The sequence below is a fragment of the Fusarium phalaenopsidis genome (assembly GCF_050370095.1).
Source record: "Fusarium phalaenopsidis strain FUZ10S chromosome Unknown contig_32318, whole genome shotgun sequence".
In the NCBI taxonomy this organism is placed as follows: Eukaryota; Fungi; Ascomycota; class Sordariomycetes; order Hypocreales; family Nectriaceae; genus Fusarium; species Fusarium phalaenopsidis.
In genome coordinates, this window is record NW_028145398.1 from 210,901 (window position 1) to 224,695 (window position 13,795).

The 13,795-nt window shown below is 52.3% G+C and overlaps 5 protein-coding genes across 5 annotated transcripts; 4 read left to right on the forward strand and 1 right to left on the reverse strand.

Annotated features, from left to right (window-relative positions):
- Positions 1–1,090: 1,090 nt before the first annotated feature.
- Positions 1,091–3,298, forward strand: LRP88_12466 (GMC family oxidoreductase; the record flags this gene model as incomplete). The annotated part of the gene is made up of 6 exons (XM_083248859.1): positions 1,091–1,212; positions 1,266–1,355; positions 1,413–1,568; positions 1,625–1,847; positions 1,903–2,472; positions 2,531–3,298. 6 exons carry the CDS (start codon positions 1,091–1,093, stop codon positions 3,296–3,298), a joined length of 1,929 nt encoding a protein of 642 aa, XP_083095314.1.
- A 317-nt stretch (positions 3,299–3,615) lies between these two features.
- LRP88_12467 (uncharacterized protein) lies at positions 3,616–5,404 on the reverse strand (the record flags this gene model as incomplete). Its single annotated transcript, XM_083248860.1, has 4 exons — positions 3,616–4,522; positions 4,579–5,086; positions 5,152–5,257; positions 5,333–5,404. 4 exons carry the CDS (start codon positions 5,402–5,404, stop codon positions 3,616–3,618), a joined length of 1,593 nt encoding a protein of 530 aa, XP_083095315.1.
- A 713-nt stretch (positions 5,405–6,117) lies between these two features.
- LRP88_12468 (uncharacterized protein) lies at positions 6,118–8,204 on the forward strand (the record flags this gene model as incomplete). Its single annotated transcript, XM_083248861.1, has 3 exons — positions 6,118–6,311; positions 6,389–8,034; positions 8,200–8,204. The coding sequence occupies 3 exons, from the start codon at positions 6,118–6,120 to the stop codon at positions 8,202–8,204; spliced, it is 1,845 nt and encodes a 614-aa protein (XP_083095316.1).
- Positions 8,205–8,353: 149 nt separating this feature from the next.
- Positions 8,354–11,225, forward strand: LRP88_12469 (beta-glucosidase; the record flags this gene model as incomplete). The annotated part of the gene is made up of 5 exons (XM_083248862.1): positions 8,354–8,456; positions 8,530–9,136; positions 9,198–10,631; positions 10,695–10,878; positions 11,187–11,225. The coding sequence occupies 5 exons, from the start codon at positions 8,354–8,356 to the stop codon at positions 11,223–11,225; spliced, it is 2,367 nt and encodes a 788-aa protein (XP_083095317.1).
- Positions 11,226–12,127: 902 nt separating this feature from the next.
- On the forward strand, positions 12,128–13,719 carry LRP88_12470 (major facilitator superfamily domain-containing protein; the record flags this gene model as incomplete). The annotated part of the gene is made up of 3 exons (XM_083248863.1): positions 12,128–12,333; positions 12,398–12,854; positions 12,910–13,719. The coding sequence occupies 3 exons, from the start codon at positions 12,128–12,130 to the stop codon at positions 13,717–13,719; spliced, it is 1,473 nt and encodes a 490-aa protein (XP_083095318.1).
- Between the last annotated feature and the right edge of the window lie 76 nt (positions 13,720–13,795).

Sequence of the window (13,795 nt, forward strand, 5' to 3'; positions counted from 1 at the left end):
GCTTCCCATCGACGTCTTGATTCAAGGTTCCCAGGTTCTTGTACAAGACTGCAAGCAGATCGGGCTCCCAACAGCGAGGTGCTTCTCTGTGGCAACAGACTCGCTAGCCGCGGGACCGAATACCGTCATTCGACACTCCACTATGTCTGACATGCAGACCATTTACCCTCATGAAAGGTGGGCGCATGGGTTGCTTGTTGAAGGGACATCAGTGCCGACTCTCTTTGTCAATCGAGCTTCAAATGGCACAGGCCATGGATGGACGATAAATGCTGGCGTTGGGTGGAATCTGAGGGGTGAGGCTATTGTCCAGTCACCGCCGCTTGGCATTAACTGGTGTATCGGCTGTGGAGGGACGAATGGGACGTCGGGGAACGGTACCTTTATCCGCCCTGACAAGCAGGTTAAGCCGACAAGCCTTTTCGCAGCGCAGCTTGAGGCCCGTGGACTAGACTAGAGCATTAGACGGGACAGAGCAACTGGGGAACAGATGAAGTTGATGGTGGTAGTGAGAACAGGTCAATAGAACAATATGTCATTCTATGAATTAAGGTGATGATCTCTGGCATAAGCTTAGACACAGTTAATCCGGAGGCGAGCACGGGATTACACATCTCGTCGGAAATCGCTGGTTGGAAAGCCGGAGTCAGCTTTATCGGAGATGCGGGTTTTCTTGCTCGATAAATCCGACGACACGTAAGGGCCGGTGGGGGGTCTTACACCCTGGGCCTTAGCGGCCCTGTAGATGTAACGCGCTGGCTTATGCTTAACCAGGGGACCTAGATGATCGTCATTAGCTGTTAACATGATCCAAGGCAAAGTGGTACAGATGGAATTCCTTGAATCTATTGCTCAAGGTAGTTGAGGCTTGACGATGCATCTCGTGCACAGCCGCAGGGTTACGACTCCACATGTTGAGAACTTTGGTAATGCTTGCGTACTACGTGAATTGTAAGCCTAAAGGCCTGAGCCTCGCTTGACTTTGGGGAGAGGCCGAACAGGTATAAAACAGAGGTTGACTCCCAGATATCTCCATTAACCAACAAGCACAGAAACACCAACAACAGAACAAGAACGAATACAGAATACGATGAAGTTGCTGGTTCCTAGCCTCTTCTGTGGGCTGGCTGCCGCCCTCCCAACCAACAGCAACAAGACAGCCGAGTATGAGTTTGTCATCATTGGCTCAGGCCCAGGTGGTGGCACTCTGGCGTAAGTTGATTGCAAGACCATAGTAACAGCTTACCGACTGTGTTTATCTGCAGTGCCAACCTAGCCCGCGCTGGTCATTCCGTCTTCTTACTTGAGGCTGGAGATGATCAGGGAGACACGCTGCTGCAGCGTCTTCCATCATTGTAACTTACCTACGTACCCATATCACTTGGAGGTTGGTGGTTAACTAGAGAAATCAGCGCGGATAACGTTTCGGAAGAACCCAGCATGTCTTGGTCGTTCTTTGTAAACCATTACCAGAACGTGACGCAAGCACGCCGTGACTCCAAGTATACCTATCGGCTTTCAAACGGGACGCTGTGGTATGGACTTGATCCTCCAGAGGGTGCAGAGCCGTAAGTGTCCCAGCAAGTACCTTTCCCTGAAGAGGTTACCATGCTAACTCCTACAGTCTTGGGATTCTCTACCCCCGAGGTGCCACTCTCGGCGGCTCTGCTCAGCTTAACGCTATGAACTTTGCTCTGCCACCCGAAAGTGACTGGAACTACATTGCTGAGCTCACTGGAGACAAGTCCTGGAGCTCTGACAGCATGAGACGCCTCTTTATGGACCTGGAGAACTGCACTTACGCTCCTGAGGGCACCCCTGGCCACGGCTTTGAAGGCTTCATTGGCGTACGTCATCGCAGACCTGAACCCCGCCCGAAGCCTAATAACTGACATGCGGTAGAGCAATCGAAACAACATCTCCTACATCACTGACCGTCCTGGAGTTGTCGAGGTCTTGACCCATGCCTTCCGGCTGACCGAGGACATTGAAGTCGAAAACGCGGAGGAGATCGGAACGCTGATGCAGAGGGACCTCAACGGCATTGGGCCTGATCGATATGCGCCTGGCCTCTATCAGCTTCCCCTCCACATTGATGGTTTGAGGCAGCGCACTGGATCTTGGAGATACCTCCACGAGACGCTCATTGCGAAAGCTGAAGATGGATCTCCCAAGTATCCTCTGACTCTCAGCACACAGTCTCTTGCGACACGCGTCCTGTTTAAGGACGGCAAGGATGGGAAGCCAAGAGCCTACGGCGTTGAGTACCTCAAGGGTAAGGGCTTGTACTCAGCTGATAAGCGGTACAATGAATCCGACTCGGGTCATTTGATGAACGTCACTGCTTCTCGAGAAGTCATTGTTGCTGGAGGTGCCTTTAATACGCCCCAGATTCTCAAGCTCAGCGGCGTTGGCCCTCGTGAGGAGCTTGAGAGCCATCATATCGATGTCGTGGTAGACCTTCCGGCTGTGGTGAGTTCCCGTCAGCAATCGGACGTGATGACATGCGGTGCTAATTATGAGTTCTCAGGGCAACTATCTCCAAGACAACTACGAGGGTGGTGTTACTGTCGAAGCATCTATCCCCTGGGAGAACAACCCCTTTGCCCGATGCGACTTTTCCCTTGAGCCCAACGACACTTGTCTGCAGGAGTGGAACCAGTCTCACACTGGACCATACGGCGAAGGTGCAGCACCTCTTGGTCTTCTTTACAAGTCCAGCGTCAGTGAGACTGACGAGTCGGATCTGTTTCTCTTTGGAGCTGCTGGTGTTGTGTTCCGCGGCTACTTCCCTGGATATTCTACATACCAGGCCCCTCCCACTTCATGGTTCTGGTCAGTGGTCAAGATGCAAACTGGAAACCAAGCAGGAACCATCACACTCCGGTCAGCGGATCCCAGAGAAGCCCCAGAGATCAACTTCAACTTCTTTGCTGAGAAGGGAGACCGCGATCTCCAGGCCATCCAGGAGGCTGTCGAGCACACCATGCAAATCTTCAACGCGACCGGAGAGCCGTATGCCCCGTACACGGTTATCGAGCCTCCTCCCAGTGTAGATGTCCGCCAGGGACTCATGGACGAAGCTTTCAGTCATCACGCGACCTCTACCTGCCGCATGGGTCCTGCTGGTGACAAGAACTACTGCGTCGACTCCAACTTCAAGGTCAATGGAGTTGACGGCCTTCGCGTTGTTGATGCATCCATCTTCCCTCGCACTCCGGGCGGATTCCCTGTCGCCCCCACGTTTGTGATTAGCCAGAAGGCTTTTGAGGTGATTCTCAAGTCCATCAAGAATTAATGGCTGCGGTATCAGCACACCATTAGGGCTGGCATTACAGAGACAAGGTCTTGGACTAAGGGAATGGATGCACTGAGGACACTACGGACATGCTTCTAGAGCACAACATGGAGGGAAGAGAACCTGTAACACAGACGGCCATTCGCATAAACATATAGTATATGCCTTTACGGCTCAAAGCTAGGTGTCTTCTTCCTACTATGCCCAACTCTGTCTCTCGCAGGAGGCAAATGACCATCTTTCAGAGGTCTCAGAGGCCCTGTTTGTTACTCACGCCTCTATGTAGAGACCACCTGACAAAGAGGTCAATTTGCTGCTTAGACATCTGTGCTGTCACGTTTGCCTGGCATCTCAACCTCCTCCACAACTCCAAACTTTCCCCTGCTAACAACATCTTCAGCGGCCACAGTAATGCTCTTGCCATCAAAGATCTCGGTGATCTGCTCCAAGGTGCGGCCCTTGGTCTCGGGGAAGACAAAGTAGATGAGGGTGGACAGGGCAGCCAGAATACAGCAGAACACGATGTAGTATTTCCAACCAATCGCAGCCAAGCCAACGGGGTTGATCAGCTGGGCGGCAATCAGACCACAGTAGGAGGATGTGAGCGCGGTGGTCAAGCCACGGCTGCGCGTAAGGAAGGGGAAGATCTCGATGGTATATGCCTGCGGGAGTGGTGTCCAAGCGATGTCGTAGAAGAAAAAGGCGATGAAGATGAACGCCACGACCGCTCGACCTGCCGATTCGTCGTGGCTCTTGATAAAGTAGCTCGTAAGCGCGGTCCAGGCAATGTAGCTAAGGCCAAGGCCGATGGTGGATACCAGGAACAGTCTTCGACGTCCAAATCGATCAACCATCATGGCACCGGCAAAGACGGCGGCAGCAAAGTTGAAGAGCTGAAGCAGGCCATTGATCAAGGTTTGGTCCTTCACGGCGGTAATTCCGATGGTGTTGAGGACAAGAGTCAGGTAATATGTCACAACGCTGATACCGTTCCACTGACTAAAGAAGCCGACAATGAATGCGATGAAAGTTCGCCTGCGCATAGGACCGGTTTGGACGAGGGTCAACCACGAGACAGATGACTCTTTGTTGCGCTCCAGTTCAAGAGCCTTTTCGATCTCGGTAATCTCGTACTCGACAAGAGGAGAGGCTGTCTGCCCAGCCGCATGCCACTTGGTGAGAAGGGCAACAGCCTGATCCTTTTTGCCATTGGCGATGAGCCATCTAATGTGTCATGTTGGTTAGCAAACTGTCATTCCTCCGGTTGGCCTGCTACTAACCGAGGTGACTCAGGAACCCAGTAGATGAACAGCAGCTGGCAAAAGGGAATGGCTGCTTGCAATGCCGAAGGAATACGCCAAGACCAGGTAGACTGAATCTTGAAGGTTCCATAAGTGATCCAAGCCGCTCCAATGGCACCAAAGTAGAAAAACGTGTTGTACAGGGCCGTCATTTTGCCTCTGTGTGTCGGATAAGACAGTTCCGACACGAGAATCGGGCATGACACCTGAGGGAAAACTGTAGCGAATCCAATGATGCCCCTAGACACGATGAACATGGGGAGATTCATCGATGCTGCCTGAATAGCTGGTCCCAAGACGAGAGCGACAAGTCCAAGGTAGATTGGCACCTTGCGACCCCATTTATCCGAGATCAAGGTAGCAGGGACCAGACCTAGAATCTTGCAAACTGGATAGACTGCGTTGATGGCTCCGAGCACCGGTGCGGGAGGGTGGTTGAAGAATCCTCGCCACTGTGGGAGTGTCTGGAGGCCGTTCATCATGGAGCCTATGTCACACGCGCCGCCGTCAGCCTTTGTATAGCAACTCGAAAGAAGCCGGGGCGGAACTCACCATCATAGCCCACAGCGGAGGAGCTGAACAGAGGAACAAGAAGGATCAAGTTCAGCAGGAGGAGATGCTTCGTTCGATACCAAGGGACGTCGATGTTGGGAAGAACCTAAGTTGAGTTGAGTCAGCATCGGCTGCGCAAAGACTCGGAAATCGCTGTCAACTAGTGTAATGTTGATGTTACCTTGAGTAGCTCTGGCCCAACAGTGTTTTCCGCGGCATCTTTCTTCTCCTTCTTCCTGTTGAAAAGGCCCATGATGCCTGCAAGGTTGCAAAATGAAGGGGGCTGAAAAGTTTGCGATTGGGATTCTGTTGATGAGTCGTGCTGATTGCTGGCCAAGATAACCCAAACGTCTGGGTTGCTGAGGAATATTTATAACCTTGCCAAGTAGCATCAATGTAAGAGTCGAGCCATGTCAAGGGGAAGCCGACTTTGAGCAGACTTGTTGGTGGTGAGGTCAGGCCATGGATGGTTCAGGACCGAGAACCGGAGCTACTGTCGCTGGTCCCATGGTTAAAGTTGCGGGGAGGCTAGATCGAGCCTAGACCTGGGGAGATGGGGATGCGGGGAGGGCATTGAGCTGTGAAGGTGCAAAGGACAAGGGATGGGGTTATCCGGTGTGGCCAACCACAGTCATGATGCATCCACTTGAAGTTTCTTCGATCACATGGCTTGAACCAACTTGCGACAATGGAGAATGGTTTGAACATTACGCTCGCTTCTTCTCGCTCGGTACAGGATCGCATGGTGGTGGGAACCTTGTCTGGCTAGTATGGTGGCGCTACTGGTGTCCCCTACGGATCGGGGAGCCTCCCCGATGCATTTAAATAGCCCTAGGGCGCCTCTCCCCTGCTCAACGCCTCCTACTGTAGGATTCTTGTATTCATATTTGATCTTGGTTTCGTCGGGTCCTCCCCGATATCTTCAACCCCCATCACAACCGCCCTCAGCACCGTTGGCCAGCCTCCATGACTAGCCGCAACAGTCCAACGACGACCCATCAAAATGGCAGGGGCCAGGTCCCGTTCCCCAAACCTCGGGGCGTTACCGCATGCGAAAAATGTCGCCTCCGCAAGACCAGATGCGACAACCGTCGACCAACCTGTGGGTTTTGCTTGAGGCGCCATTTGGTCTGTGTCTATCCGGACGAAGAAGATGCGGGGTAAGATCCAGGTTGTTTGGTTGGTGCAGGTCGTCATTAACGAGTGGCTTGCTAACCAAGTCTTCATGTATCAGTAGCTCGGTCTCGGGGGCCGAGATCCTACAGGCAATCCACAAGCTGACAAGACTGGTGGAGAGTCAACAGCCTCTCCAACACTACCAGCAGCAGTCACCAGCACAGGCTATCGACTCCTCGCCCTATGTGCCCCAGTCAGTCTCCGAGCAGCATCATCAATCCGGGGGGGCGGAGAGCCTAACGCATCACGCTACGGTACGACCTCAGGGCGTTGAATCAATCCTCGACTGGGAAATATTTGCCCCAGACCGGCCCACACAATGCCTTTTCGCCCAGCGGAACCCTCCAAGTATGGGTAGTTATTCTCTACCGGATACAAGCTATCCTCAGCTCGCGCGGCTGGAGTCAAAGTATATCGATACTCTCCACACCAAGAACCCAATCCTAGACCTAAGCGATCTGCATCGCATGATGCTACAAGTTGCCGAGGACGGACTCGACTGGTCTACACAGACGTGTTTGGTAGCCCTGGTGTGCGCCAACGCTGCCATCACCGAGCCATACCCTGAATCCGTCGGAGGAGATGAGATGCACTTGTCGTCTACGCCAGATCAAATGGCTAGAGAGAACGCCGAGTTGGACCTGTCAATGCAATTCTGGAATGTCGCCATCAAACGCCTCGGTTATGCGTCAGGGCAGAGCAGTGTGCAGGCCGTTCAATGCCTATGTCTGGCGGGCATCTGGTACATGCATCGACTCGAACCTCTTGAAGCTTGGAAGCACTTCAGCCTCGCCGGCACAGCATGGCATAGTCTCAGCTTGACGCACTTTCCCCACGGCGAACTCATCAACCAGGCCGACTCTTCCTCCAACGAACTCACCATCATGCAGGCTCTCTACTTTACCATCTGGAAGTCGGAATGCGAGCTAAGGCTAGAATTACCGTTGCCGAGCCCCTCGGTCCTCGACAACGCGTATTTTCCCCTGGCGTTCCCCCAGCCTCCAAGTCTCGGCTCGCACCCGCTAGATCCCGATACAACGGAGCGAGAGCGGAGTTGGTATTACTACCTCAGTGAGATCGCGGCAAGGCATCTCATAAATCGACTACTCCAGATGAACTCGGAGGTTCCCGCCACACCAACGGAGAAGCAGGTTCGCCGCATGATCTCCCAAGCGGAGATGATGGAGACTCAGATCTTTGACTGGTACTCGTCGTTGCCGCCAATCTTCTACTTTGACATCCCAGAGGGCTACCAAATCGACTTTCATCCAAACGCCATGATCTTTGTCTTGCGGCATCGGTATTTCACCCTTCGCGAGCTTGTATCACGGCCGTTCGTCCGGCTTTGCGTGGATCGGCTCGTAGACGGAATGGATCCTTGCTTCCATGCCCCGGTTTCTTCGTTTGCATCACAATGTCTACAATTCTGCATGCTTAAGCTGGGTCAAGTCGTGGGTCATCGACACCAGGGCGCCTGGTACACCATCCGCATGACAGCCAGTTCATGTTTAACCCTGGCGGCTGTCCACAGGGCTCAGCGCCAAGCCGATGAGACCCAAGCGGCCCGTATTGTGCAGAATGTCATTCTACCGGAGACATGGAGAGACAGGGTTCGACAGGCTGTGGACTCGAATCAGCCACAATTTGACGAGCCGAATGGGGGAGCCTCCAACCTTAAACAGGTAGTGGAAGCGATATTGGAGTCAAGTCTGGATTACCCGACTCCACTAGAGTAGGCAATCGATCACCCGTTTCTCCTTGGTGTTTCTCCACCCCCGAGGCTTATGGTCGGGGAGGCTCCCCGACGGTCCATGCAATTCAAGGCCCACCACTTCGCCAAGGCCAGGCTTAGGCAGGGAGCTTGTCCTCTAGTCTAGCATGCGTACTGACCATTTACCTTTTACCTGGAATATAAGTGTGGTGGAAGTCTTGATACCGGCCCGGGCGACAAGGAACACTGTTCTAGGCCTTGAAGCTTCACATCCGCCATTGTCTTCTAAACATCCTCCCTTGGACCACCACAACTATGGTTCTGAAAGTGCAAGCTCCTTCTGATGCTTCAAGCGACTTTGACATCGATCATGTTATCAAAAATGCATCCGTGTCAGAAAAGATCTCATTGTTGTCTGGTGAGTGCCCCTTTTCGAATCCTCAAGCGGCCACAGGATGCTAGTGTCCATGCTAACTTGCCCTGTGATACAGGCCGGGATTTTTGGCACACAGCTCCTCTACCTAGGTTCAACGTTCCCTCCGTCCGCGTGAGCGATGGGCCGAACGGCGTGCGAGGGACCAAATTTATCGACGGTGTACCTGCAGCATGCTTGCCTTGCGGTACTGGTCTAGCAGCAACTTGGGATCAAGATCTCCTTTATCAGGCAGGCATTCTGATAGGCAACGAATGCAAAGCAAAAGGAGCCCACTGCTGGCTCGGGCCAACAGTCTGCATCCAACGCTCCCCGCTAGGTGGTCGTGGTTTTGAGTCCCTGGCAGAGGACCCGTATGCCACAGGCAAGCTGGCTGCCGCATACATCAAGGGCGTTCAGTCGACCGGCGTCGTGTCTGTCATCAAGCATTGGTTGGCCAACGACCAAGAACATGAAAGAGTTGGGGTCAACGTCGTGGTTAGCGAGCGCGCCTTGCGAGAGATTCACATGCTCCCTTTCCAGATAGCCCTTCGCGATGCCGCACCTGGCGCTGTCATGTCTTGCTACAACAAAGTCAACGGAAAGCATGTCTCTGAAAGTCGAGATCTGTTGGATGGCCTCCTCCGGGAGGAGTGGCAGTGGAAGGGGCTGATCATGAGCGACTGGTACGTCGACAACAGCACATGTGGTTCATGTAAAATTCGAGACTAACGACGATCCTTCTAGGTTCGGTACCTACTCGACCGCCGAAGCTCTCAACGCAGGGTTGGACCTTGAGATGCCGGGGCCAACCAGACAGCGCGGCCAACTACTGGACCTTGCGGTGTCGACTCGAAAGGTATCCCGGACGACGATAGACACACGAGCACGCAACGTGCTGGAGTTTGTGCAGAGATGTAACAAGGTCGCTGTGGCTTCTGAAGAAGGTGGTCGAGACTTTCCCGAAGACAGACAGCTTAACCGACAGCTGGCCGGGAATAGTGTCGTCTTGTTGAAGAACGAGGGGGGCCTACTACCGCTCAAGCGGCCGTTCAAGAGCATCGCCCTGATTGGACCCAACATGAAGAACACGTCGTTTTGTGGTGGTGGTTCAGCACATCTTCAGCCATACTACACTGTTTCTCCCTTTGAAGGGATTGTCGACCAACTACCACCCGATGTCGAGGTCAAATACGAAATCGGCGCTTCGGCAAGTGGTTGGAACCCTCTTCTTCAAGCTTCGGATGTCATGACACCTGATGGATGTCCTGGTCTGCGAATCCGCTTCTACCGAGAACCGCCAACAATCCCAGATCGCGAGGTCATCGACGAGAGCTTGTTGCCCGAGTCTTCTTGGCAGCTCATGGGCTACTCCCATCCGAAGTTGGAAAAGCTGTTCTACGCTGAAGTGGAGGGCGACTTTGTTGGGCAAGCTACAGGGCCTTTCGAGTTTGGCTTGGCCGTCTATGGCTCAGCCCGGCTTTATGTCGACGGCCAGCTGTTGATCGACAACACGGCTGTGCAGCGAGGCGGCACCTTTTTCTTTGGCAAGGGAACTCTGGAGGAAAAGGCCGAGATGCACCTCACTCAGGGCCAGAAGTACAGGATCAAGGTCGAATACGAAAGTGCACCGTCATCCAAACTCGTCAAACCAGGCGTGGTCAACTTCGGTGGCGGTGCGGGAAGACTGGGCCTCGTGGAAGTGATTGACCCTGATGCGTCCATCCAAGCGGCTGTTGATGCAGCAACAAAGTCGGACGTGGCGATTCTATGTGTTGGCTTGACAAGAGATCAAGAATCAGAAGGATTTGATCGTCAGCACATGGAACTCCCAGGATTCCTTCCTCGCCTCATCTCAGCCGTCCTAGATGCAGCACCCGACGCAATCATCGTGTCACAGAGTGGCACACCCTTCAACATGTTGCCTTGGGCCACGCGCACCAAGACGCATATGCATGCATGGATGGGGGGTAATGAGACTGGCAACGGCATTGCCGACGTCATATTCGGCAAGATTTGTCCCAGCGGAAAACTGCCGCTCTCTTTCCCACGACGAATCGAGGACACACCGACATATCTCAACTTTGGAAGCGAGAGGGGGCGCGTCATATACGGTGAGGACATTTATGTTGGATATCGATACTACGAGAAGGTGGATCGAGACGTGCTCTACCCTTTCGGGTAAGTTGACTCCCCTTTGCCCACGCTGAGACGCGAAGAACCGAGCTAACATTATGTGCACAGCCACGGCCTCTCATACACTACGTTTACGTACTCGAACCTAACTATCACATCCTTACACGTGAATTTGGAAGTCACGAACTCGGGTTCAGTTGCTGGAGCTGAAGCCGTTCAGCTGTACATCGCGGCCGACGAGACAACATCCTCTATCGCGAAGCCCAAGAAGGAGCTAAAGGGGTTCAAGAAAGTACACCTGCAACCCGGGCAAACACAGCGGGTGCAAATACCACTGGATCGGTTTACAACGGCGTTTTGGGACGAGGAGATGCATTGCTGGGTTTGTGAAAAGGGAGTGTACAGGGTGCTTGTAGGGTCTAGTAGTCAGAAGATATTATTGGAAGGGAAGTTGGAGGTGATGGACACGACCTGTTGGTCTGGGCTTTAATTTTCTTGTAGACAATAAATGATGAATCATTTCAGTACTCCATGTATTCATGGCCTTGTTTTTATTTATTATTGCGAATTGCTTCGTTTAAAGACACTATTTAGATCTAGGACCATAATGGCGCAGCTCAAATCTTTACTTCGGTGTAATAGAGGCCGAGATTGTCTCTACAATTACCGCGATGGTTGGTGTTCTAATTGCCGGCAAATGAGGCTATCGCGAGATGGGTGTAGCGTGTGTGGGGTTGAGAACGCGAAGGTTGTGTTTCTAAGCACTATGATGACGTCATGGTGTGATGACATAAGGCGCCCTTAATCCTCACGTGACAAAGGCCTGCTCCTGACCGCTCAAGTGCATAATATGATGGAAACACAGGATCTTTTTGCGAAAGTTCACAACATTAAACACTCACATCATAAAAGCCGACAATTAGCGCATTATTTAGCCTTCCAGTACTCCTCAAATCACATAAAATATCTTTTTTGTTTATATATCACTCTACATCTTTAAGAAATCTATTAAAACCGTGATTATAATGCCATTTGAACGTGTTTATGAAATAATTGTCTCCCTACCCTGTTGCTTCACTTGTGTGGGTCATCGGAACCATGACCCCGGAAGCAGTTGGCCAATCTCGCCAAGATGACCCTGGCTGGTGCATGCAACTTGCTGACACTAGCTTTAGGCTAAAGTTGCTTGTGTCGGGGAGACTCCCCGATGGCCAACACGGACGTCCGGACTTAAGATTTGCTCGCTGATTGGTCCCAGTGGTCTCAGTCTCCGGAGAGTGATCTGGGGGAGGGGAGGATCATGATTCTGCACTGGCCTTCTCCATTTGCAATTTCTTGCCTCAAGGAACTCTCTCGGATTTTAGAGATATTGCCAGCTTAGAGATTGAGTCAAATGGCAGTTTAAATACCACTGCGGTCCTCAATTCTTTGGCGAGAAGCATTCAACGGTCCCGTCACCATCATCTCAAGAACATCGCAGCTCAATACTTCACCTGGCGACATCACGCTATCCGACATTTGAGATTTGGCCTCCGACAGTCATGGCAGCGCGCACCGAGTTGGAGCTGGAGAATGGCACATCCCCAGTTCCAACATCAACAGAAAAGGAGGAGCAATCGGGATCAAGTCAGTCAGATTGTGGCCCAATCGATTGGGATGGACCAGACGATCCTGAGATGCCATTGAATTGGCCAAAGTCCAAGCGCTGGATCAACACCATGGCGGTGTCAACTTTGACGCTACTGACGTTTGTGGCCCCTGACATGCTACAGCCTGCAACCACGGAATCTTGTGCTGATCTCGATTCTTAGACCCTTTGCATCTTCCATGATTGCACCCGCTGTCCAACTCATTATGGACGATATGGGTGAAACAAACCGCAATATAGGCTCATTCTCGGTATCAATATACCTGCTTGGGTATGCTTTTGGCCCTTTATTCCTCGCCCCACTTAGCGAGCTTTACGGCCGTCTTCCAGTTTACCACATTTGCATGTTTCTCTTCCTCCTGACGAACATCGCATGCGCCTTGTCTGTCAACATGCCCATGTTCATCGTCTTTCGTCTGCTCACTGGACTGGTGGGCGCATGCCCCTTGACTCTTGGGCCGGCCAGCGTCGCAGACTGTTTCAGACAGCAGGAGAGAGGCCGAGCGATGGCCATATGGAATATGCCTGTGCTACTGGGCCCGAGTCTTGGACCTGCAGTTGGGGCATATGTCTCTAGAAGTTTGGGCTGGAGGTGGAACTTTTGGCTTCTTGTTATTATGGTGAGATTAAGCATCCTTCAACTCCAATCTCTTTTGCTGACACTGGCCAATGCAGACTGGCGCTGTTCTAGCTGTTTGCCTTTTCATTCAGAAGGAGACTCACCATCCAACTCTGCTCAAGAAGAAGCAAAGGAAGCTGCAGAAGTTACACGACACTCAGCAAGCCTCTTCCACCCGTGTTTCCGACACAACGAATCAGGTGCTGAAGAAAAGCCTGGCTCGCCCATTGAAGATGCTCTTTCTATCGCCAATCATCTTCGGCCTTTCTCTTCTAACTGCCATCGCTTACGGAACTCTTTACCTGCTGTTCACCACTGTCTCTGAAGTCTTCAGGACCAGATATGGGATAGTCACTAACGTCGGACTTGTTTACCTGGGTTTTGGTAGTGGCCAGATCGTTGGACTCTTCGTCTTTGGCTTGCTCTCAGACGCTATTGTGAAGAGACTAGCCACCAAAGGCGGAGAGATGAAGCCAGAGTATCGTCTTCCCCTTATGATTCCTTGCAGCGCAATCATCCCTATTGGACTATTGGTGTATGGCTGGACGGCCCAGTTCCGAGTCTTCTGGTTTGTGCCTATTATTGGCACATTCCTGATTGGCTTCGGAATGATCACGGTTTTTAGTTCTGTGAGCACTTACTTGGTCGATGCGTTCCCTGTCTACGCTGCCAGTGCTACTGCGGCCAACACTGTCCTGAGAAGTGTCGGCGGCGCCCTTTTGCCACTTGCTGGCCCGAAGATGTATGAAGCGCTGGACCAGGGATGGGGTAATACGCTGCTCGCAGGGATATCCTTGGGTATGATTGGCATGATAGTTATGTCGTACAAGTATGGGGAAAGACTGAGAACAAAAGTTGAATACTAAGGTAGATAAACTAGTTGTGGTGAGTAGGGGGAAACAAAATTGGATACATTAGTCCCTGGCCTTGGATGAGCATGTC